At 43.2% G+C, this 23473-nt stretch overlaps 1 protein-coding gene across 2 annotated transcripts in view; it reads left to right on the top strand.

The window, feature by feature from the left end:
- The window catches only part of LOC119182310 (glutamate receptor ionotropic, kainate 2-like), a 194774-nt gene extending 175357 nt beyond the window's left edge, over positions 1-19417 (top strand). Inside the window, exons 11-16 of one of the 2 annotated variants that reach the window (XM_075895955.1) lie at positions 6051-6577; positions 9569-9767; positions 10546-10759; positions 17708-18024; positions 18401-18466; positions 19199-19417. In XM_075895955.1, coding sequence (XP_075752070.1) covers positions 6051-6577; positions 9569-9767; positions 10546-10759; positions 17708-18024; positions 18401-18466; positions 19199-19222 — 1347 coding nt within the window. In that variant the 3' untranslated portion in view covers positions 19223-19417. The remainder of the gene's footprint in view (positions 1-6050; positions 6578-9568; positions 9768-10545; positions 10760-17707; positions 18025-18400; positions 18467-19198) is intronic. The other variant, XM_075895956.1, reaches the window with a different exon arrangement.
- Positions 19418-23473: the final 4056 nt, after the last annotated feature.

Below are 23473 nucleotides of genomic sequence, written 5' to 3'. Positions count from 1 at the left end.
GGTGTGTTTATTAACGCAGCGCTTATTGCAGGGTGATTCCACGAAAGGTCGACAGGGGTCCAAAAGTTGATATTTTAGATTTCATTGAAGATTTTATATTTCGTGCACCTGTCACTAGGTAGCCCGAAAGTGAACTTCGTTTTATGATTAACGGCATAACTTACTAGAAAACAAATATCAAACTTCAACATGGAGGCACCAACTTCTTCACCTGTCATTTTCGAAAATTGCAGATACTATAAAAAGACGAATATTTTTGTTTCAAGGAAGATATTTTTTACCTAAAATGCATGTCTAATGAAGAATGAATTCATACGATTTCGAGTTTGTAGACGTTAAGAAAATAGCTTTTAAAAATGGCTAATTTTGCGACAGTTTGAAATAAGTTACGTATTCCCTATTTTTTTTCTCCGGAAGTAATGCAAGCAGCATTTGCAAACTTGACACGTTTCAAGGATATAGTGTGTTCATTAGGTACATAAGTTATTGCTGCCGTAGGGCAAATGTAAATTTTTATGTATTGCATCAAAGTTCTCATACTGGCAAAAGTGTACTCCACTGAAATGTGAATAATAAAAAACCCCATCTTCGATTTTTCTTAAAATCTCGTTAATTGACAACCGAAGGTCATCATACAGTAATACAAAAAACATGTTGCATTATTTTGTTTTTAGCGACAATATTCGTGGTACAAATCAGAGCTTTTCGAGAATGCGCTGATAAGTTGAGAAATCTACAAATCGGAACGGAAAAGTGGCAATGAGCTTTAAAGGCGAGTAAACGTGACCGCATTTGGTGAAGAAAGGCTGTTTCAGCAGATGGGAGTATATATTTTTATTATTTATTTATTTATGGATACTGCAATCCTAACATAGGGTTTTGGCAGGGTGGATATACATTTGATAAATTTACAAATCGGCAAACAAATAAGTATAAAACAGGTAAGGCATTTACACACTTTAAGAACGAAAAAAAAAGAATAGTGGTTTGTAATAAACTGGCATAAGAGAATAGAGAAATGAGCACCACATTCAAGATGATCACAAGTGGAGAATGGTTACAGTGATTGAAATAAACAACAGGAGCACATGTCTTAGAAATTACACTCGCTGCTAAAGCTGCGCAGCAAAAAGGTTCAAGGATGACTGGGAAACAACTTCGTTACTAAGGTTATCCCATTCGGTAATTGTCCTAGGAAAGAACGAATGCTTGAATGTGTTATTACGGGGTAAATTGGGGTTATTGTAAAGGCATGCCTCTGCCTTGTGGTATATCCTGTAGACAAATGAAGTATATGCGATAAGTCCAACTTAAAATAACCTTCAACTAACTGAAAGAAAAATTTCAATCTCAATCATTTATTTCTTTGTGTAGGTGTTGGGAGGTTAGCTTTTGCTAATAAACATGTTATTAAAGTACGATCAAAACTGTTATAAATAAACCTAATAGCTCTCTTTTGAATTTTTTTCATTTCGCTGTTATTTTTTCTGGTGTAAGGGTACGAAATTATGGATGCATAATCTAAAGTAGGTTGAACAATTGCATTAAATGCAACAAGGCGAACGGCGGGAGTGGAGGGCTTAAAAGCCCGTCTAAGATGAAATAATTTGTAATCGCACGAGCTTATTAACTATTTTGAACACGGTATTCTACAGTATCTGAATTCACTCTTATACGTAGAGCACTGAGACTTCTAGTATGTGGTGCCTCTCCATTACTGACACACAGATGGAGCTGCTGTGACGGCAATGTGTTTGCAACACGTTGGGTAAGAGAATTGAATGTTGAATGAGTTCATAAACGATTTCTAACAAAGCTTTATTATTTGGGGCCCGAAGACTACCGCATTACAAAAACGAACACGCTTTAGGGCAAGTTGTCATCCGTCGTCTGCTCTGCAGATGAATTGCTGTGCGGCGCATCTCGGAGGCAATGCTTTAGATTATATGGTTCAAAGTAGGGAGAAAGATTACGCCTCCCGCATTTTTATCAACAAAAACATTGTGAAATTCATTTTAACGTTCTATACTTCAGTTTTGCATTCGCACTGTGGATACTTGCGTACAAGTATCCACAAACTTGGTCTACAAACATGAAACCGTATGAATTCATTCTTCATTAGTCATGCATTTCAGGTAAAAAATATCTTCCTTGAAAGAAAAATATTTGCGTTTTTATAGGATCTGCAATTTTCGAAAATGACAGGTGACGAAATTGGTGCCTCCGTGTTGGTGAAGTTTGATATTTTTTTCTCGTAATTTATGCCGTTAATCATAAAACGAAGTCGGCTTTCGGGCTACCTGGTGAGAGGTGCACGAAATATAAAATACTTAATGAAATCTAAAATATGAACTTTCAGACCCGTGTCGATCTCTCGTGGAATCACCCTGCAATAATAAAGTTTACAATATTGCATTACTGCTAAGCGTCTGGTGAATATTTCAACTTACCTGTTGTGCAAAAAGTTCGTTTCAAGGTGATATTGTGTAATTATGTGCACGCTGCTGACTTTGATCGGCAGTGTGCACTATTTTATATTGGTTGTACTATTATTATATTGGATAAAGAGTGAAATATCATTGTTTCTATGTTAATCAAGAAAAATGTCGTAGATGGAAAGCTGTACGTAAGCTTTTGGCCGCAGTCATGTAGTGGTTATAGGATATATATATATATATATATATATATATATATATATATATATATATATATATATATATATATATATATATATATATATATGAGATATAACAGACAGTAATGCCAAGGAATGTACAGGGGAAGTTATTAGAACCAATGGAATGTAAGTAAGAAGACAGAAAAGTGGATAAAAAATAACCAGCTCACGGCTGGTTATTTTTTCATCCACTTTTCTTTCTTCTTATTTACATTCCATTGGTTCTAATAACTTCTCCTGTACATTCCTTGGCATTACTGTCTGTTATATCTCTATAATATTGTGTTAAAACAAGGAAAAACGAGCCCTAAGGTATACACTTCTTTCCCTTATATATATATATATATATATATATATATATATATATATATATATATATATATATATATATATATATATATATATGGTGGCTGCTGAACCGACAGCTGCCGGTTGAATCCTGACCTCAGCGGTCGCATTTCCTTCAAGCTACACTAATGCCAGAGGCCTGCATGCTGTGCGACGCTAGTGTACATTAAATGCCTCCAGACGATGGGAATTTTCGGAGCTTTCCACTATGGCATCACACATAGTTGTATCGTGATTTTGGCGTGTTAAACCCTGAAACAGTATTTGTATTTTAATATATCCTACATTGATTGAGATATATTATTTTAATTTCTATTTAGGCTGCTCTGTGGTCTTTTCATTTATACAGCATTTGTGGCAATTCCATGAAATATCGCGCTCTTCTTGCAAAAATATAGATGTACCCCTTTCTGGTTCTATATGCCATATCGAAGTGTGGTCGAAATCCGAGAATGTTCGTATACCACACAATAACAGCACGTTTAAGACTATTGTAAAAATACTCCTACACTCGTTCGTTTTATATAATCCAGCATTAGCCACAGAGCAGTGTCTAATGCGTGTTCAATTAACGTACGATGTTAACGGGCTCATCACTTCTGCGTTCTTAGAAGACCAGAAAGAATATTCCTTGATTTGTGTCCATAGCGGATGTAGAGGTCATACATCACATCTGCACCAATGATGCAATCAGCTGATGCTTCAAGACGCTTAGTTTACTAACGCGAGATTGTTATTGAGCTCGTGTCGCAGAAGTTTTGGTTTCAGTGTCGGTGTCTTTGGCTGTGACCGAAAAATCAGCGTTGTACATCACCCATAATTCTGCATAGAGGCAATTGAGATAATGAAATTTTTGAGGTTTGAGTGAGGATACAACACAGGTCACCTTTGTGGCAAGCAGGTAGTCTGCTACCAAGCCACGTTATTTGTTCGAAAGCCGTTAAAAATGTTAAAAAGAAATTCACTACAGGAATGTCATGCAGTAGAAGATAGGAGTAGTCTTAACGCGTCATACATTGGGTTACAGGAGCGCATACTCGCACGAGGTGTCGATATATGCTATTTTTGAACGAGTGGGTATTTCAAACATCTGCCCATTACATAGTGCACTGCCATGTCTTAACGTCCGCATCAGCTATAAAAGTTTTAACAAAGTGTGCAGCTCTGTCAGTTAACGCGTAGCCTTAGTGCGTATCCGTATAGGGCCCTTTTCTAATTCACAAAATGAGTGAATATAGTTCAGTGGAAGCCGCACAGATATTTTGCAGCAGGCATTCTGAAATAGTATGAAACAGCCATTGTCAAGTGAGCCGTCAATCGATTGCTTACGGAACGCACCCAGAATCGAAGACAGGCTCTGTAGTATTTGAGAAGCAGAAGCGCATGGGGCTCGACCACACTATAGAGATCTACTCTTGAAGGCGTAGCTTTCTATTGCAAAACATGCGTTGTCGTCTGCCAACTTGAGTGCCTTACTCTAACTTGGTGACCCAAACTTTTCAAAATCCGACGATGAGTGCGACACACGCAATATGAATGAAATATCAATGGTAAAGCACTGCACTGGAGTGATGATAACGCTTTTCAATCTCACTTGCGAGAACCTTGCTGTACAGAACGGGAAAAGAAATTGAAAGCGACCGCCACAAGAATTTCATTGAATCTTGTTAGTTTCCAAATGGTGATCGGTGGACTGCATAGCAACAGCTGGTAAGACATGTAACAGCACTTCTGCACAGCTTTTAATGAAACATGAACCATCTACGAATTTTCGTCTGTGACTGGCGGAAGTGTTGTCAAATCTTGTGAACTTTCTATGCTTGCGAAAGTCTAGAAATTCGGCACCATTTCGCAACGAGGCTTCGTTGAAAGATGGCGCTCTGTCCCCTTGTGTTGGTCTGCTGGGCCGTTTTTGTTTCCCAAAATGGGCTGTACCAACGATAAACCAATATACGATAAAAATACTCAGTCAATCTTCAACACTTCCGGACTCCTTTGGCATTAGTTATTCTCTTATCGCGCTGCTTTCATGAATCTGGGCTACGTCGAATTGTTCTGCCGTATTATGCTAACTAGATACGCACGTCGTTCATCAAATATTTACTGAGCGTTGAATTTTGGTCCTATAGCTAAATCCGAGTTGAAAGACACAGTAACAAGATATTTCTTGCTATTTTTTCTGCTTGCCATACGGCACCTAAAGTATCCTTTTGCATTAACTATTCACTAAGAAAACGTAATCTCAACAGCTTCAGACTTCCGAATACTCAGCTTACAGGCTGCCGCGGGGTTCTTTGAAAAAATATTCTATGTTCCTCTCTTTGCAAAATAATGAGGTTCGAAACCACACAACGTTCAAATATGTTTTTTTATTTCAATGCTGTCTAAAGACATGAGAATACACTTTAATTGCCGTACAATATTCAGGAAGTTCAGTTTTTTTATCTTTCCATGCGCTGTTAGATTGTGTATTTCTAATACGCTTCAATACGATGCTTATACACGAAAAAAAACCCTTTCTGCATTTTGCATATTACGCAAAGACTATCTACCAATGCCGAATACACCACTGAGCAGAAAGCTTCTCAATCTTACATTGACGTGTTTTTGTACGATGTTTTCTGTGCTTGTGCCGGTAGATGAAAAGAGACTCGTAGCTCGTAGTCAGGGACACGTTTCCGTTGTTACTAACCGAAAATTCGAAACTTGAAACCGTTGACGGGTGTGCGAACCTATTTACTGACAACCTGATTTACACGAGAGTCGTTATGGGAATACCAATAGATATGAAAAGCCAGCACCGAAATCAAGTTATGGTATGGACCGTTTGCACTAGTTTTTGCTGACCGAGAAGTTAAGGCAGCTTTGCACTTGCGGTTCCAACTACGGCGAAAGTGGGTATGCATGCTCCATCATTATAATGTTTTAGTTTCCAGTTTTTATCCTTCATTATACTCGTAAATTGTACGTGAGGTAATCGCAAGAAACACAGGCTATAAATAAGCTGCTTTTTTTTTAATCACAGGAGGCTGACTTGGCAATTGGCGACCTGACCATCACCTACGCCCGCGAAGCAGTCATTGATTTCACCATGCCTTTCATGACTCTCGGAGTGGGTCTTCTGTACCGGAAACCCCAGCATGACCACTCGCTGCTCTTCTTCCTGTCCCCACTGTCCAAAGATGTGTGGTTGTGCGTCGCGGCAGCTTATGTAGTGGTCAGCTTGTTGCTCTGCTGCGTGGCTCGCGCGGGAGGGGCCCGCTGGAAAAGCAGCTACATCTCAACAGGACAGTGCTGCTGGTCGTGCCAGGGAAGTCCTATTTGTGGCGGGGGCGGTGGGTATGTCGTCCGCAGGGATTGCGGTAGTGCGGGCCTCGATGTCGTAATGGCCGGCCGATCTGGCGAGTTGCGGTCACGTCATTGCGAACGGATATTCAGTGATGAGAGAAAACACGATGAAGTGAGAACGGTCAAGAGCCAGTTCACTCTCCTAAACAGTCTATGGTTCACCATGAGTGCAATCATGAGACAAGGCTGCGACACTTCCCCGAGGTAAGTTCTTTTCTCAATATTATAGCGCCTGCGGTAAACTTGAGGCACAAAAAAAAAGTTTTCATATGAGCACACACTGAGCATATTCTGCAGTATAGTTCGTGGTATGCTTCCTGTAAATGATACCGTCTATGTCATCCTCGTATTGAACAGGCAGTAGTCTACTGTCAAATTTATTGCGCTGATTTAGTGCTTATTGTTCGGTGCAAAGCAATTGCAGTCGTCGGTGATCCATGTAAAATGCAAAGCGGAAAGGCAACGTTTCGAACAGTTCATTGCGGGTGCTCCGTTACGTATTCACAAACAGAACCAACGAAATGTGTACAAAGTTGTGTGGTTCTATTGCTGAAGCTCAACGGCAATGTATATATACATTTCAGCCGACTGGCATATCACTGAAATGATTTTTTGCATAAAAAGGGGAGCGGCATGTCTTATGGAAAAGTACGAGCCATGAAGTCTAAAGCTAGAGATGCTTGAGATTTGCCTAAGAGCAGAATACGAAGGCATAAACTGAACCATAATATTAAATTTAGAGCAGTAGAAATGACTTGAAATTGAGAATGTTGTCTGAAGAGATAAATTTTTTTACTGGGTGCTATTTTCACAAAAGTGCGTCAGAATGAGTTTCAGTGCCACTGGAGTGATACAGCGCAGCCTAGACTGAGCATGTATAATGATGTTGGCGGCACATGACAAACTCAAAAGAGAGTGATGACTCAATACACTGGGTATTGCAATGCCCCTTTCACTGCTTCGGACCTGCCATGGAGACGCGGATTGGAAAATGCCCCTCGATGCAATATCTTACACCACCATTTTTATACATAAAATTTGCACTTTCTAAGGAAAGAACATGCCGCAAACGTTCCATCATCGTTATGGCTACTACGCGCCGAGGTTGCCTTTTGGGAAAGATTTGGCCCGGTGCGTTTGCAGTGATTCGGGCAATGGCATAGAACGTGCCCGGATAACAGCAGCACCTACAAAGAACACATTTGTGTTGACATCGTGCATTGCTTCAGAGCATCCTTTCCTCCCCTGCCACTACACGCTACGCGGAGTGCCTATCATGTTACGTCCACCATGATTTTTGATGTCGGCGCAGCCAATATCAAGCACAAGCTTAAGTCGTAACGGTGCGATCGCATTAATTAAGCTAGGGTGGCAGCGATGACTTACAGCAATTGCACATCTGCATTTCACTGTTTCATCAAGAGCCCCACAGTATTTTTCAGCATTGACTGCCTCCGCATGTACCCTTATCCTTTGCTGCCTATTCGCGATTCTACGTTCATCATGACAACATGGTAGCGCAAACAAACCGAACAAGGGACACAAACTAGTGCAAACTAAAACTTGGGTTAAATTGTAGCAGAAATATATGCAAGTTAAAAAAAACCCCAGGGAAAATAAGTTACAAGGGGAAGGAACAGCATCACGTATGGTCACCAGGTGTAGTCGAGGAAAGCGATCTCACAATATAAAAGTGATGAAAAAGGTGAACTGGCACAAATGTTACTGTTCCTTTTCATGAAAGATGCTTCAGCTACCTCCTAGTCCTCGCGTCATAATGAGCGTAAGAAAGAGAAGTGCATGTAAATTTTGGTGTGGAACCATGCTTTGCGCAATGTTCAGACAAATGCAAACTGTAGGCGCTGGCGTTAGCGCGTTGTAATGTACTCAAAAGCGCACATTCACGCAGCATTCAGTCTGTCTGGTATATAGCCCGGTGCGGGACAATGAATTTCAATAAACCGCATCCATTGGGCAGTTATTAAAGTGTTGGCATAATTAGTTGCGTTTGTTTGTGTCTATTGTCCTGTTTGTTCGCGCTGCTAGGATGTCATAACGTGCTTCCAAGATTGTGCACAAAGAGCACACGCACGTCTTTTCTCCAGTGGTCGGTTCATGTTTGCTAAGAAACGACTCCCGTTTAGAACCAGTTGAACGCATTTGTTGTAAGAAAAGCCGTATTATTACCAAACTTATGCTTGCCGTAGGGAAAGCCGGATATGGCATATAACAGAACAATATTGCCCGTTTGTGAGCATTTTTAGGTTCCTGAAATATTTACATTACAATATCGCCCATGTCATTGCGTCTGCGGCATGTTTTCTGAAGAAGAGGTTTACACTCCTATTTCTTATTTATTGATTTGTTTCTTTTAGTTCAGATGACGCTGCAAGGGGCGAATGTCAGCAGTGTTGGTGAAACTCCCAATGGTATGCAGAAAAAAAAATTGGCCCCGTAACCACATGTTAATCTGCAAATGTCATCGAAAGACGACAGTCTTTCGGGCGGAGAGAGTGAACAAGACATTTATTTGATGTTCTGCGCAAGAATGTTGGTGAATGGTATTCTGGAGACGCTGCGTTAGAGTGCCTCGAGCGGGCAGCGGAGGCGAACGAATGCATCAAGTCACGTCACACGTGAGACATGAGTGCCATCTGGGGGTTTTCTTAGAAAACAAAGCGCGTGGCTTTGAGACGAGTGTGCGCGCCCATCTCAGAGGTTATAAGGTGTAGACCGCAAGGCGACGGGTAGGTGCCACTACCGTCTCGTCTTAGTAAAGCGTTGGAAACACTCGCTTTTCCGTGCAAGCGTTGCATGGTCAGCGCAGCGTGATAAGCGCTACGGTACTTAAAATTACTTATGTATGCCTTTTCTACTAAAAGACGCACAAGCAGAATATATAGGTGTTGTTATGGTGCCCCAGACATACACAATATTTGCTTTTTAATTGACGATTACACAAGCATGAACGCTCTACCTTGAGCAACATTGGTGGGCGCTGGGGATGAGGTCAGCCGTTTTAAGTACCTGATGCCGTTAGGAGTGGACAAACAGACAAGTGTACAGACAGACAGACAAAACTTTTTGCGTCGAAGGTACCTAAGAAAGACTATCGTCTTTAATAAAGTGCCCATTCAGCTACATGAGTTACCATTCCGGAAGAAATATCGCCTGATGAACCACCACATCTTGCAGGTCAGCCTCCACAAGAATTCTCGTTGCTGCTTGGTGGCTGTTTTCGTTCCTACTGGTATCGTCATACACCGCCAACCTGGCGTCCTTCTTGACTCGAGAAAGGCTGCGGTCACCAATAGAAAGCGTCGAAGACTTGGAAAAGCAGACCGAGGTTCTGTATGGCTGTGTCCGCTTTGGATCTACACAGGCTTTCTTCAAGGTATGAGCTCGTTTCTGAACTTTATGCTTAATGTTTTCAAATGAAAGTTCATATGCATGAACTTCGCGAAAGTTGTTTGTGCCTCGGGAATTTTTTGGTAAAATGAAAAACAATTATTGCAGAGTTCGTCCTACTTGTTCATGATGAACACAGACCACCAAAGCGAAGCACCAAAGAAAAACAGACACATGAACTTTTTACTTCACTCTTGTTTGCTTGGTTTTATAGAGCGGAACTCCGAAATTCTTTGCCAGCAAAATTATCAGTAGGCAGCTTTAATAAAATTTATTTGTACTAATAAGTTATTGATTAAATATTCCATAAGTGTCATGTGAACTGGGCTTGAAAGTGAAGGTGCAAAATCAACAGGCAACATCGAAGTAAAAATGCATGTACACTGTTATACTACGCACGGAGGACATATTTGTGTTTACAAATCAGAATTTGTGTATACCTACATTTTCATGCAGTATATGTTAATTTTACATATATGTAACATACATCTGTGATTGTGTTCTAGAAGCAATTTTCGTTGTCGTGAAACCACGACACGACCACACGCTTCTACAATCGGTGTACTAGCAATCGGATATTGAGCCTGATTGATATTAAGGAAAGAGCTTGGTCCTGATGACTTCATACGGAATGAGCTGCTCGAAGTTTCGACGTTTTCGCAAGCACGTCCTAAAAATTTGGTCATTGACTGTGCAGCACTTTCGAGCGTGGTACATTTTGAGTGTTTGTGACACACACATCAAATGGTACGCTTTATGCGCAGGATTCCAAACATGAGACATACGAGAGGATGTGGAATGTCATGAAAGACAACCTGGTATCGTCCAACGCCGAGGGCGTTGAGCAGGTAGAGCGTGGAGGCTACGCCTTTCTGATGGAATCAACCAGCATAGACTATGTGGCTCAGCGTCGGTGCGAACTCACACAGCTCAGAGGGCTTCTGGATTCAAAGGGATATGGTATTGCGATGCCACAAGGTATGTGATAACATTTATTTATCGTTTCTCCTGATGTAAAACGTACACGTACATATTACACAACATTGACTAGATTAATATGTGAAAATAATACGACGAGCTTGAGTTATGGTTGCACTGCTTATTTATGAAGTAACGTCACACAAAATGGTATATATAGGCCTTACTGTCAGGAGGTTAATGAACAGACAAGACTGCGGACAAAAAAATTGATCGGTTTCGTCACTAGGGCAAAGCTATGAGTGCAGTAGCAAAACATTTTAATATCACGTGAAGACCGACAAGCATCTCGATATATTGAGCACGCCGATACGGCACTAAGAATGATGGCTGATAACGCATAGGTCTGAGATGAACAAGTGTGATCTAGTTACGCGTTTGTATTTGAGGAATGCGCTGAAAAATGTCTGCAATGCAGAAGACGACGCTGTTGGATTTTTTTTAAACATGAAAGTGTTCTATGCCGGTTTCCACTAAGACTTCAGTGACTTATTTCTGTCGCGGATATGACGTTGTAAAAATAACGTCACCACGTGAGAAAGAAAGAAGCATTCAAGAAGTTTTCCCATTGATCATCAAACCTCTGACTCTTGGGGAAACGGGGAAAACCACCAAGTATTTTACCAACTAAGATATTGAGACAATTTTTGATTGACTGATTGATTGATTGATTTGTGGGGTTTAACGTCCGAAAACCACCATATGATTATGGGAGACGCCGTAGTGGAGGGCTCTAGAAATTTCGACCACCTAGGGTTCTTTAAGTTGTATCCAAATTTGAGCACACGGGCGTACAACATTTCTGCCTCCATCGGAAATGCAGCCGCCGCAGCCTGGATTCGAACGCGTGACCTGCGGGTCAGCAGTTAAGTAGCTGAGCCACTAGACCACCACGGTGGGGCAAGGTGTTGATACAAAAGCTGGGCTTGGTATGAACACGCCCTATGTCTTTCACACATTCTCGTTAACTCCGCGCTTTTTGTAGGCGAACCTCGGAGGTGCTGCCATGTGTAAGTGCTTAAATAAGTAATGGAGCACAACGCAGTTTAAGCATGGTATTCGAGATTGTGCACTGGCATGCAGTCTTGGAATCAATGATTAAATCTTCACGTTAGCAGTGAACAACCCTGACCGAAGGAGCATCGGAGAGTCACCGACGTAGTTATGTTTTTTTTTCTTTCGCTGGAAATCCCTTTATGTATACGTCCTGTACAGGGTGTGGCCACCTGCCTGGCTAATGCCACTTTGGGACTGGGAGGTCAAGCCTCGCTTCTTGTTAGCGCGTAACCTCTCAATGCTGACGTCGTGCAGCTTTTACACGCATGTTACATGCATGATACGTTCCCCACCACCGACTACTTCAATTGTGATAGCAGTGGTCACTTTAATAAAGCTGCTGCAATAAGCAATGCAGCAAGGGAACGATGTCGACGGGCGAACGTCGCGCCTAAGTGGAACGCTACTGAGACCAGCAGGACGTAGAACGCCGGCTCGCGTTCTTGGCTTAAGCTACGAACCTTTGTGTCCCGCGTTGCTCAAGCACAGTTTATACGCTTGACCGCTCCCGTAGGTTTCACGAGCGCACACCGTGCTGTTCCTCTTCATAACGGAAGATGTTTGAAGACGCGCTTAAAGAATAACAGTGCTTAGTGTGTGCCAGTTAATGTCATCTTTGTTCGCGAATAACGATACGATGTGTTCAGGTATATGACGAAAAATTCAGCAGAGTCCCCGCACCTGGGAATTAACGTTATGCGAAGCATGCGGAGGGAAGGTGACTGTGTTGCAACTTTTTTATTGAGCGACACGTCATGAAATGACGTCCCACTGCGGTGGTCTAGTGGCTAATGCATTCGGCTGCTGACCCGCAGGTCCCATGATCGAATTCCGGCTGCTACGGCTGCACTTCCAATGGAGGCGGAAATGTTGTAGGCCGAAGTGCTCAGATTTCGGTGCACGTTAAGGAACCGCAGGTGGTCGAAATTTCCGGAGCCTTCCACTACGGCGTCTCTCATAATCATATGGTGGTTTTGGGACGTTGAACAACACATACCATTCAATCATTCATGAAATAACGCTAAATATATGTACAAATGTTGCACACGCAGACATATGTTGAAGAGTTAGAGAGGTTCATATAGCCTGTTGTTTGCACTTGCGCAACGATGCCAACTGGAACATGCGTATTAGCAACACACACAACCTGATTTGAAGCGCCCATGCTCGCGAGAATGCTGTGCCTGGACACTGCAACATAAACCGACTTCAGCGCATGGCAACTTACCACAATTGACGTTAACCGAACGTGACGGCTGTATCGAAGAAATACATAAGTAATGTTTATAAAACTACGTAGGCAATACTGCAACCACTACAGGCGTTTCACAAAGATTAGCGTCTATTTGAAAAGTATTTTCGATACCTGACACTAATACACAAGAAGGCAATCTTTGAGATAGTGGTGAGAGAACAACAGGAATCGAGAGTATTGCTGCACAATAGATTCGAGGCTCTGAATGGTGTAACCGACGTTAGCGTTTATAATATGAAGGATAATCTTATTAGTAGTATTAAAAAGTGTGCAAGAGAATTCGGAGGTGCAGTCACTAGACTGAACGCTGGCAAACTATCTGAGGAGACAAAAAATGTCATTAAGAGATGACAAACCACGAATGCATAAAATATTACCATCAACTAAAGCTAGTGGAGATTTCGAAGTTATTAACTAGGCGTAAGGTAGCCGACACCAAAAGGTATAACATGGAGAGAATCGAGCAGGCTGTAAAAAGTGGCAGAAGCCGAAAAGCTGTGAAGGCTAACATGCGCATCGGCGAAAATTGAATGTATGCATAATAAACAAGTCAGAAAATGTCATACTTATTATATATAGAATAGTTGGAGTGGCGGAAACGTTCTACAGAAATTTCTGCGGAAGCCGAAATAACCAGAAAGATATCGTAAGAAGCAATATTAACTCAGAAAAATTCGACATCTTACCAGTAACAACAGGGAAAGTACGGAAAACCCTACAAGGAATCAAACTGCTGGTAAGGATGAGGTAACAACAGACCTACTGAAAGATAGCAGAGAAATTTTTCACTGGCCACCTTACAAACGCAGTCTCTATTGCACGGGAAGGGTACCAAATCTTAGAGAAACACCAACATCTTAATGCATAAGAAAGGAGATGTCATCGGAGTGAAAAATACAGGCTGATGAGCACATTGTGAACAATAATTTATTGATTACCAACTATTTACAACAATAATAGGTAACAGACTGAGGGCGACATTACACTTCAATCAACCAAATGACAGCTAGACTTCTCCGCAATAGACCACACTTATAGTGCCAACCAGCTGATAAATAAACGCACAGAATACAACCAACTCCTATGCATAGCCTTCACAGATTACGAGAAGGTGTTTTACTCAGTCGAAACATCAGCAGTAATGCAGAAACCATGCATTAGGCACATCTACGAACCTTGCATAAACACACTGAAAGAAATTTACAGAAGAGCTACAGCCATCATAGTTTTCCACAAAAAATGCGACAAAATCTCAATAAAGAAGGGTGTAAGACAGGGAGACGCGATCTCTCCAATGCTAATCACCGCATGTTTACAGGCGGTTTTTCAGGGTCCTACATATACACGAGTTAGAAATAAGACTTCATAGGAAGTATCCTAGTAACCTGTGACTAGCTAATGAAATGGCCTTGATCAGTTACTCAGGGGATTATTTCCAGCTCACGATTACGGGATTGGACACGGAAACCAGAAGAGTAGGTCTGAAAATTAATATGCACAAAACTGAAGCGTTGACAAGTTTCGGCAGAAAAGAGCACATTGCGAAAGGGGGAGAGACGCTGGAAGTTGTAAATGAATGTCTACTTGGGACAGGAAGTAACCGTGGAGTCAAACCTTGAAAATAAAATAACTAGAAGAATAAGGAAAGGGTGGATCCCATTCGGAAAGTATTTCCGAATCATGTATAATAATCTACCACTAACCATCAAGAGCAATATTTTTGCCGGTACTTGCCTACGGAGCAGAAACCGGGAGGCTTACAGAGATGGTTCTGCTTGAATTGAGGACGACGCATTGACTGATGGAAAGAAAAATGATGGGAGCAACCTTAAGAGACAAAAAGAGAGCAGAGTGGGTCAGGAACCAAACCGGGGTAAAGAATATATTGGTTGAAATTAAGAAGAAGAAATAGACATGGGCCGGGCACGTAGCACTAGGCAGGATAACCGCTGCTCATGAAGGATAACTGGCTGAATTCTGAGTGAAGGCAAGTGCTCGAAAGGGATGCAGAATTTAGGTGGGCCGATGACATTAAAAAGTTCGCAGCTATAACGTGACAGTAGAAGGCACAAGACCAAGTTTATTCGCAGGTCATGGGAGAGTTTTTGGCCCTGCAGTGGAGATGCGTACGTCCATCTGTCCGTCCGTGCTTCCATCCACCTGTCCATCCGTGTCTGTCCGTCTTTGCGTCCGAAGAGCCGGACGGCAGCACGGACAGATGGATGGAAGGGTGCGCGAATGGACGCGCGGATGAACGGACGCACGGACAGACGCTTCGTCCCACTCATCATAGTTTACTTCATGGGTATGCTGTGAAAACCACTAACGCCACTTAGATTTTCTCCCAACGCTCGGCTTACTATTACAGTGATCGCTCCATATACCATAATTTTGGTATACGGTTTCATTCGCAGATAGAATATGGAGCTATTTCTAGTTGACTTTGAGATTTATTTGAAAATTTTGGGGCACATATTGCGCTTTATTGTTTGCGTCGCTTATTTGCGGAAGCCTCAACTACCTATCGACAGTGTTTTCTGATCTTGGCTGAAAGTGTGGCAGGGTCCCTTAAAATAACCTGTATATAGAAGATTATCCTTCAGCCCTATTTACTGGCGCCGTGAAGACAATTTGCCGACTTTGATGGGACGACATTGACTAAAGATTGCCGTGCACTTGCACTGTTTGTATGCATGATTGATCGTTATATCACTATTCGGAGACCAGTAGGCTAGAAACGCAATCTGCAATCGCGTCAAAAGTCACGTGTGCTTGTGACTATTCAATCGTAAAAACACGTGTCAAAAACTTCAAGAAGCAACATTTTCGCAACTTCCAGCCGGCAAGAAGATGTAACTGTGCATGCGCAGACTAGCATCTCGTATAGCGGAAATTGCTGGTTTGGTAAAAAACAGAAATAAACGAATATTTGAAACTGAACACTTGCTAGGCGGCTACCTAATTTGAAGGTCTGCTGGAATGATCCCCTGGTGGTGAATAACAATTTTAGGGTGGCACTCTGAATGTACACAGCATGAGTTGAACTTCTAGCCATGCCAGTTTCATTACCACGAGGGTGAATGACAAGAATACTCATGTGTTAAGATTTGTGTGCATGATAAGGAACTCTAGACTCTAAGAACTACTTACCAGAGTGCTGCACTATTTTTAGGAGAGTATTTTCTTGTCCCATCTTTCACTCTCACTCCCAGAGTAAATCACCTTTTTTTGAGGCAAAGTTTAGTTATTCCCCCATAAAGGTTTAAGGTACCTCACCTGAAAAGAGTAACCTCACCCGAAGTGCTCTTATGTCTCTGTTTCTTCATATCACAAGTAATGCCCATGATCTGTCTTGACATTTTCTAATTTAGATATGCAGATTCGAGTGTTTCAGCACGCGCGACAACTAAACAGATTGTAATTCATGTGTTTGCTTTGTGTCTCGAAGGGTGGCAACGTCGATCTGACTTGTTTCGCTGTAAACAAAGATTAGCGTAGCCAAAGTTTTGTGTGGCGCTCGAACTGACTCGTTAAGGGGTTATCTATTTATGTGTGTAGGAAACATCGCACTTCTGGACTACACACTGAAACAATGTCGTTTTCGTCATTCTTGATATATTTTTGGTCATTCTTGTTCAACTCGTGTGACTAAAGCCATAATACTTCGCTGTAGCTGTGCCATACATTAGGCTTATTAGGAAGCATCCTCCCTGTTTAACGTTCATAGTGAGAAATATGAATTACAAAATAACAATAAAGCATTATCTGTTTCAATTTAGTTTCGAGAAAGACCAATTCAATGAGCTGATATTATCTTATATAACTACATAAATACGCAGCCAGAAACACCGATTTTTTCTTCAAGTGCCTCCGAGTGCACAAAAATTTACTGAGAAGCGCTGAAAGCGCTGTTCTTTGTAGTATTTGTCTTTAATGTCACAACAAAAAATAAAATACTTTTTACTGCATATATGGTCGGGTATTAAGTAGTGATAGTCCACTCGTGGTGTGCAGGCGCATCCATATATTGATTAGGAGCGTCAGTATAACCAGGTTTCACTCTGCCATGCTTTAGGAAAATGCGTGAATTCCACTCGCTCCAAGAGAAGTAGTGTATAAAGCAGTTTCACTCTCTCTTTTCATACACAGTGAAAACGCATTTGACTTTATTCGATGCTTTGCAAAAGTAGAACACCACTTCGCGTTTCTAGCACATTTGCAATAACTTCCACAGTCTTTAGAGTGTACTTGATACGTTGTCCACAATTACGGCGTGGGTCATTAACAAGGTTGTTGTGAGCTAGGAAACACCTGCAGGTTATGTTATTGTTAGGGGTCCTTTCCTATGCGTACCTCCATGAATACGCTTCCAGCATAACCGTTAGGCAGCATAGTCTTAATTCAGGCTCTCTTGTAATGAAGGTTCGAAAGTACTCTTTTTGTATGGAAGGCATTCCCGAGATTACAAATGTACTAATTCTACAAAGCGTTTGTAATTACTAACAGAAACAAATATATTTATGTGTACGTGGAAGGTGTGATGAGAACGGAGTCGCAAATGGCTACTCGCACTAATTCGATTTCAGCATCGCGTTGATGACACGCCATCACAAGCTGGGCCCTTTCTTCCAACGCAGGTTCACCGTACCGCAGCGCACTCTCATCAACTATTCTACGTCTTCAAGAAAGCGGGACATTACAAACGCTCAAGGACCGCTGGTGGAAGGTCAAGGAGCCAGCGAGGCGATGTCCTGACGACCAGGCGGCGTCCAAGAAAGACGCGGTGAGCGAGCTAGGCCTGCCCAAGGTTGGCGGCGTTTTCGTCGTACTGCTTGCCGGACTTGGTCTGGCTTGTCTCATCGCCTTCGCCGAGTTCTTCTTCAAGGTGCGTTCATCGCGCGAAAAGCGTCGCAATGCTTCGACAGGTGCTTCGACATCGGGACGACCGGTAGATGTGAGTGTCCTCAACGCTCTCTTTTGCTTTTCACGCAGGCGCGAAGGCTTAAGCTGCTCTGCTACCCTCATGTCATGAAGTTGTTTTGGTCTGGCTAGAATTTGTCTTTGTTTCTGTTCCCATTGTTGCATTTCACACCTGAAGGAGTACGTACAATATTGTTTATTTAGGTTATTTGGTTCGTTCATGCTTTCATTCATTAGTTATTACTTGGTTAGTGATTCATTAGCCAGTCAGTCAGTCAGTCAGTCAGTCAGTCAGTCAGTCAGTCAGTCAGTCAGTCAGTCAGTCCGTCAGTTCCAATACCTTGAAAACTCCAGTTTAGGATTTTCATATTACGGTTGGGAAAAGGTTTAAAATAGCATTTGTTTTTCAGCATCTCAAAACACGGGCATGCAAGCCAGAGATAGAGAGAGAGAGAGAGAATACGGATGAAAGAAAGGTATGGAGTTTAACCATTGCTAAGTCTGGTATGCTACCTTGCACTGGTGAAGGGGTAAGGAGAATAAAAGTTTGAAAAAGGGAGAAGGATAGAAAAGTCACTCATGCTGTCGACGAAACTTTATATATCTTTATTTATATCTTAAGGTCTATGCTGCGCGTCACTCGCTAAACACAACATTTCATTGCGACTAGTAGAGTTTTTTAACCTTGCTGGGATAGTTTGATTTAACTTATTATTATAGCAATAAATCAGTGATCTTGAAATAATGAATACATTGTGTGTATGAGTGATTTTTTGAGAGCTGTCACATTACGCATTGCTACCGTTTGTAGCTCCACAGATAAAGCACCGAAATGTAGGAGTGGCGTAATTTTCAGTGTTAAAACTACGATAAAAATATAAGACTTGAAATAGTGGTAGTCTCTTAATTAATTTTGAGCACCTGGTGTGTCTAGAGCGCACTTTCATTGGAACAGTGGTGTTATTTGAATTTCGCTCTCATTTAGACGTGGTGGTCATGACCTTAAGTATAATCTGGGCCATTGATCTAATTCAAAGGTGCTTGCAGGTATGTTGTCTTATTATCTTCCCTTGAAGAAACAGCGTATATATTTTTCAGTTTAGTAATTTTGCAAATTTATGCCAATGGCAACAAGAAAAAAACGGTAGTACCGGGGGACTGTCATAAGGAAACACCAATTTATTTTCCTTCTTCCAATTTCTTTGCAGATCAGTGGCAAGTACCTCCTGTAGGTGGCCTCATAAAGTGGATAAATGAATTGTTCAAAAGTTTCTAGCACGGACAATGCTGCCAACGTCGACAAATAGAGCTGAAGTGTCTCCTTTAAAAACTGTCGACTGTATGCAACTGCCACATCATTTTTTTCCAGGAAACTACGCGAGGCTCTAAGTACAAACAACGTTTAATAAATTTGTAAACATTCCGTATCTTTTTGTCTTTATGGATTTCCTAGAATTGAAGTTATACGGATCGGAAGATTTATGTGGCCTCTGTCAGGAAGTTGTCGCCTAACCATACCAGAAAATACGTTGTTATCATGAGAAGAACTTACGTATATAAGAAAAATAAGTGACAGGTAAGGATGTTCGAAAGTGGAGATTCAAAGTTTTCTCACAAAATATAATATTACAAATTATAACTACCGAAGCGTCTAAAGAAGTCTAGGACTGGGCGTTGTGCTTTGTTTTGTAGTCTCTTAATCTGCCTGTGTCGGTGATATCCAGTTGTTAGCGTGCTTTATCGATGAAAACTGCGTTTCCGTAACAACACTTCCTGCTTCGATTTATTACTAGATCCACAAGCAGCTAGTAGTAGTAGCCTTGCTGGTGTCAAGATGGTTAAAGTATACTAACGGTATAAGCAAAACTGCCCGAAAATGTCGTGCATTTGTAGCTTTGTAGGCACGCGTGCTCCGATTTGGGTGCACGCTAAAGAACCCCAGGTAATCTAAATTTCCGGAGCCCTCCACTAGAGCGTCTCTCATAATCATATGGTGATTTTGGGACGTTAGACCCCACATATCAATCAATCATTTCTAGCCTTGTTCATAACACCCCAAAGTAAGAGTGTAAATAGGATGTTGTGAGGGTGTTTTATTCATGAACACCTCAAAATTAAAAATTGGAGCGTAAAAAGGGTGTTTATATAGGTGATTTTCATGCGTACACTCCTTTTACACCTTTTAGGGTGTAAATTTGTTTATAGTGCGTAAGTACATCTTCACAGCCCGTTTACAACGATGCACTGACTATGAGACCACCTTACTGGACGATTCACGTACTTCAATATATTTTTATGTATTCTCTGCTGCCCGCAAGCTCTTGCATACGCGTATATATTCAAACATTTGTTTCGGGGCAAAAAGAGAAAAAATAAAGATACCTTAGCCCGTACCACAAGTATAACGACAGGAAGAACGCGATAAGTGGCACTGAGACACACGGGGCCGGCTCGCGCACACCGGTAGACAATCCGGTGTTACGGTCTTTACGGCTCAATATTTTGTTTCCGTATGCACGTGCTCCACTATGTGTACAGATTACATTGTTGTAAAAGCTTGAAAACTACAACCTCTCCTCTCTTCAAGGTGATTATGCAAGATTAGGCGTAATCTCCATGAAGAGGGTTGAAACCTTGCTGCTGGTTCCATATGAATAGTGACTTGTTGTTTTGCTCACCACTAGATGACGCGAAAAGAGGCAGTGATTGCTCTTGCTGACGCTGGAGCGAGGTGCAAGCAGCCGCTGGAGCGCGCAGGCCACGCACTCAAGCGTTTCCTTTAATAAAAATGACGGCTCTACACGTTATCGCGCACAGAGAATAAAGCCCAAACTCCATAAGCGCGAAAATTCACGCGACAGCGACGAGCGACGCGACGTGGATCGGCGTCGCGCGATCAGTCGCTAGCGCAGGCAAACCTCATTCACGCGACGGCTTCGGCGAGCGAGTTACACTGTTGCTGGCATGAGGCCGTCAACTCGCACCAAGAAAACCGCGTAGCGAGCGGTTTCCAATTTAAAAATAAGATATATTGTTGTGTAATGGAACGGAAAGTGTTTATTATTGCCTTGCAGCATTTTTTATATGCGCATGCGTAATAAACATTGCGTTATTTCTTGTTGCGCATACGTGACTCGGGCAGGGTCACGTGCACCTATGTAGTCTTCGTCTTTTCCGGTTTTTCGCTATTGGCTGCTTGAGCCCAGCACTTCCGGGCGATGAGCGACGGTTTCCAAATCTGGAGAACCGAGCGATCACGCGAAAATGAGCACGCGACACGTCGCGCGAACGCCCTGTTTCGTCGCTCATAGCGTCGCTCGTCGCTGTCGCGTGCATTTTTGCGCTTATGGAGTTTGGGCTTAAATGCATTTTTACAAACGACATACTAAAGCTGCAGAATTATATAAAAGTGTGACATTGGTCCCACGAGATCGAGCTATGATTTTGAGGTCAGGTTCAACCAACAGAACAATGAATTTATTTTATCTGGTGCAGGTGAGCTTGTATAATTGCCGTAAGAACATAAATGGAATTATCAGAGATAATAAAATTTTCTGAACTTACGTCGCGATGGCTGTTCCAGTTATGTGAAAGGCGGTGTTATTTATTGCGATAACAAATATATGAACACTCTCGGCTGTATTTCGCCGCCGGCGTCGGAATGGGCGTCAATGTCTTTCACCGTACATGTATACGTATCTATATATATGAAAGCACAAAAACGAACAAAAAAATCTCAGGAAAAAGACCGTGGCGCGCGGAATCGAACGTGGGACCTGCGCGTCGTCAATGCGAGGCGTTAACCAGTACTACTTTGGGCGAACAAACGGCAAGCTATTCATATCTACCACTTACCGATGTTAGCGAGCATCTCGGGGAGGAAGGGGGGGACTATTGTGTTTTCAGCATTATCAGCAAGATGGCGCAGGGGGAAGTGGTTCTTAAAATTGGAAAAGAAAAGAAAAGTGAACCCCGCAACTGTCTGCAGCTAAGTGCGACACCTCAGCAGTGGTTCACATGGGAAGGGGAATGGGGGATAATAGACTTGAGCGAAGAGAGGAAAGAGAAAGGAGAGAGCGAGCAAAGGAAGGGGGAGACGCACAGATCGTCTACCAAAATCACGGGGCGCGAATTCTCTAAATTCGCTCACGCAGTCCGCTTCCGTCTACAAAGTCGAGCAGCGCTGAAAGGGCACGCTTGATATGCGCGCGGCCACTGTTCGGGAACAAGAGGTGCTCAGTTGTTGTCCGAGGCAGGCCGAGAGCTCCGTACGTTGCGAGCATCACCTGTCTGCTCGCGTCACCAGCCGGGCAATGAAGCAAAAGGTGGTCCAGAGTCTCCAGGTCGCCGCAGTCCATGCAGTATGGACTGCCACGCCCGGAGTGCCGATGTTTTCGCTCGGCGGTGTAGTTGTCTCCGGTGCGGAGACGGAGAAGGAAACCGCGGTCTCGTCTTGGGAGTCCCTTGAGAGGGAGCCGCCGCGGCGGCTTTCCAGCTGCTACGCGAGGGTCGGGATGACGCTCGCGCACGTAGCGGGCGGTGAGGAGACGGCCGGCATCCGCGGAGCACACGAAGTTGGTGACGCCGGTGTCGGGGTCGTGCGCATCCCTCGCGGCACAGTCGGCCGCCTCGTTGCCGGGTGTTCCGATGTGCGAAGGCACCCAGTGCAGCGAAAGGTCGCACCCCGTTTGCTGCACGGCGTGCAGCTTCCGGGCAACTCTCTGCGCAAGGAGGCTGCCGTCTTCCTCGCGCGAGATCGCGGCCAAGGCCGCCCGGGAGTCGCAGATGATGGCTGCAGCGCTCATGGGTGCCCGCTCACTGAGGAAATCGGCTGCCAAATTTATAGCGGCGAGTTCCGCCACAGTGGAGGAGGCGAGGGAGGGGAGGCGGCACTTGAGAACCGCGCCGACTGATGGCACAACGCAGGCGGCGGCCGCGGAGCCGTCGCGAAGCACTGACCCGTCGACGTAAACAAGCAGCCGGCCGTTCAGCTGTTCGTGAAGGAGGGCGGAGCACTCCTGCTGCATCGCTGCCAGCGGGGTGCGCGCCTTCGCTTTGATGCCGCCAATGGTCTTGGTGATCACCAGAGGGGTGTGGCGGTAGGGTGGGATAGCCAGCCAGCTGGGGTACTGCATGTCTGGCACAACCGTCAAGAGCTCACTCGCCCGCTGCCCCATGGATGAGTGAGGTAGAGGCAAGATGGCGCAGTGAGCGCGCGGTGGCGCACATCTCTCACGCGTTTGGCCGCGTAGAGAATAAGAGGGTGTATGCTCGATCACACACCTTTATATTGCAGTGGGAGAATCCTACGTCTTGGCTATCCTATGGGTTCCAACAGAACGATTTTGTTGTAGTTACCGGGCGCACAAAGGTCACTGCAGTCGTTGCACAGCTTCCATTAGCGAAAAGAGCGCGCTTTTTTGACACAGTGAAGTGTTAACTGAGACGTGTATTCGCGTCACTCTGTAACTGTGAGTACGTTT

The sequence above is a fragment of the Rhipicephalus microplus genome, chromosome 5, assembly GCF_043290135.1.
Source record: "Rhipicephalus microplus isolate Deutch F79 chromosome 5, USDA_Rmic, whole genome shotgun sequence".
Lineage (NCBI taxonomy): Eukaryota > Metazoa > Arthropoda > Arachnida > Ixodida > Ixodidae > Rhipicephalus > Rhipicephalus microplus.
Note: the sequence above shows the minus strand (reverse complement) of the source record. Positions and strands in the feature narration are given on the sequence as shown.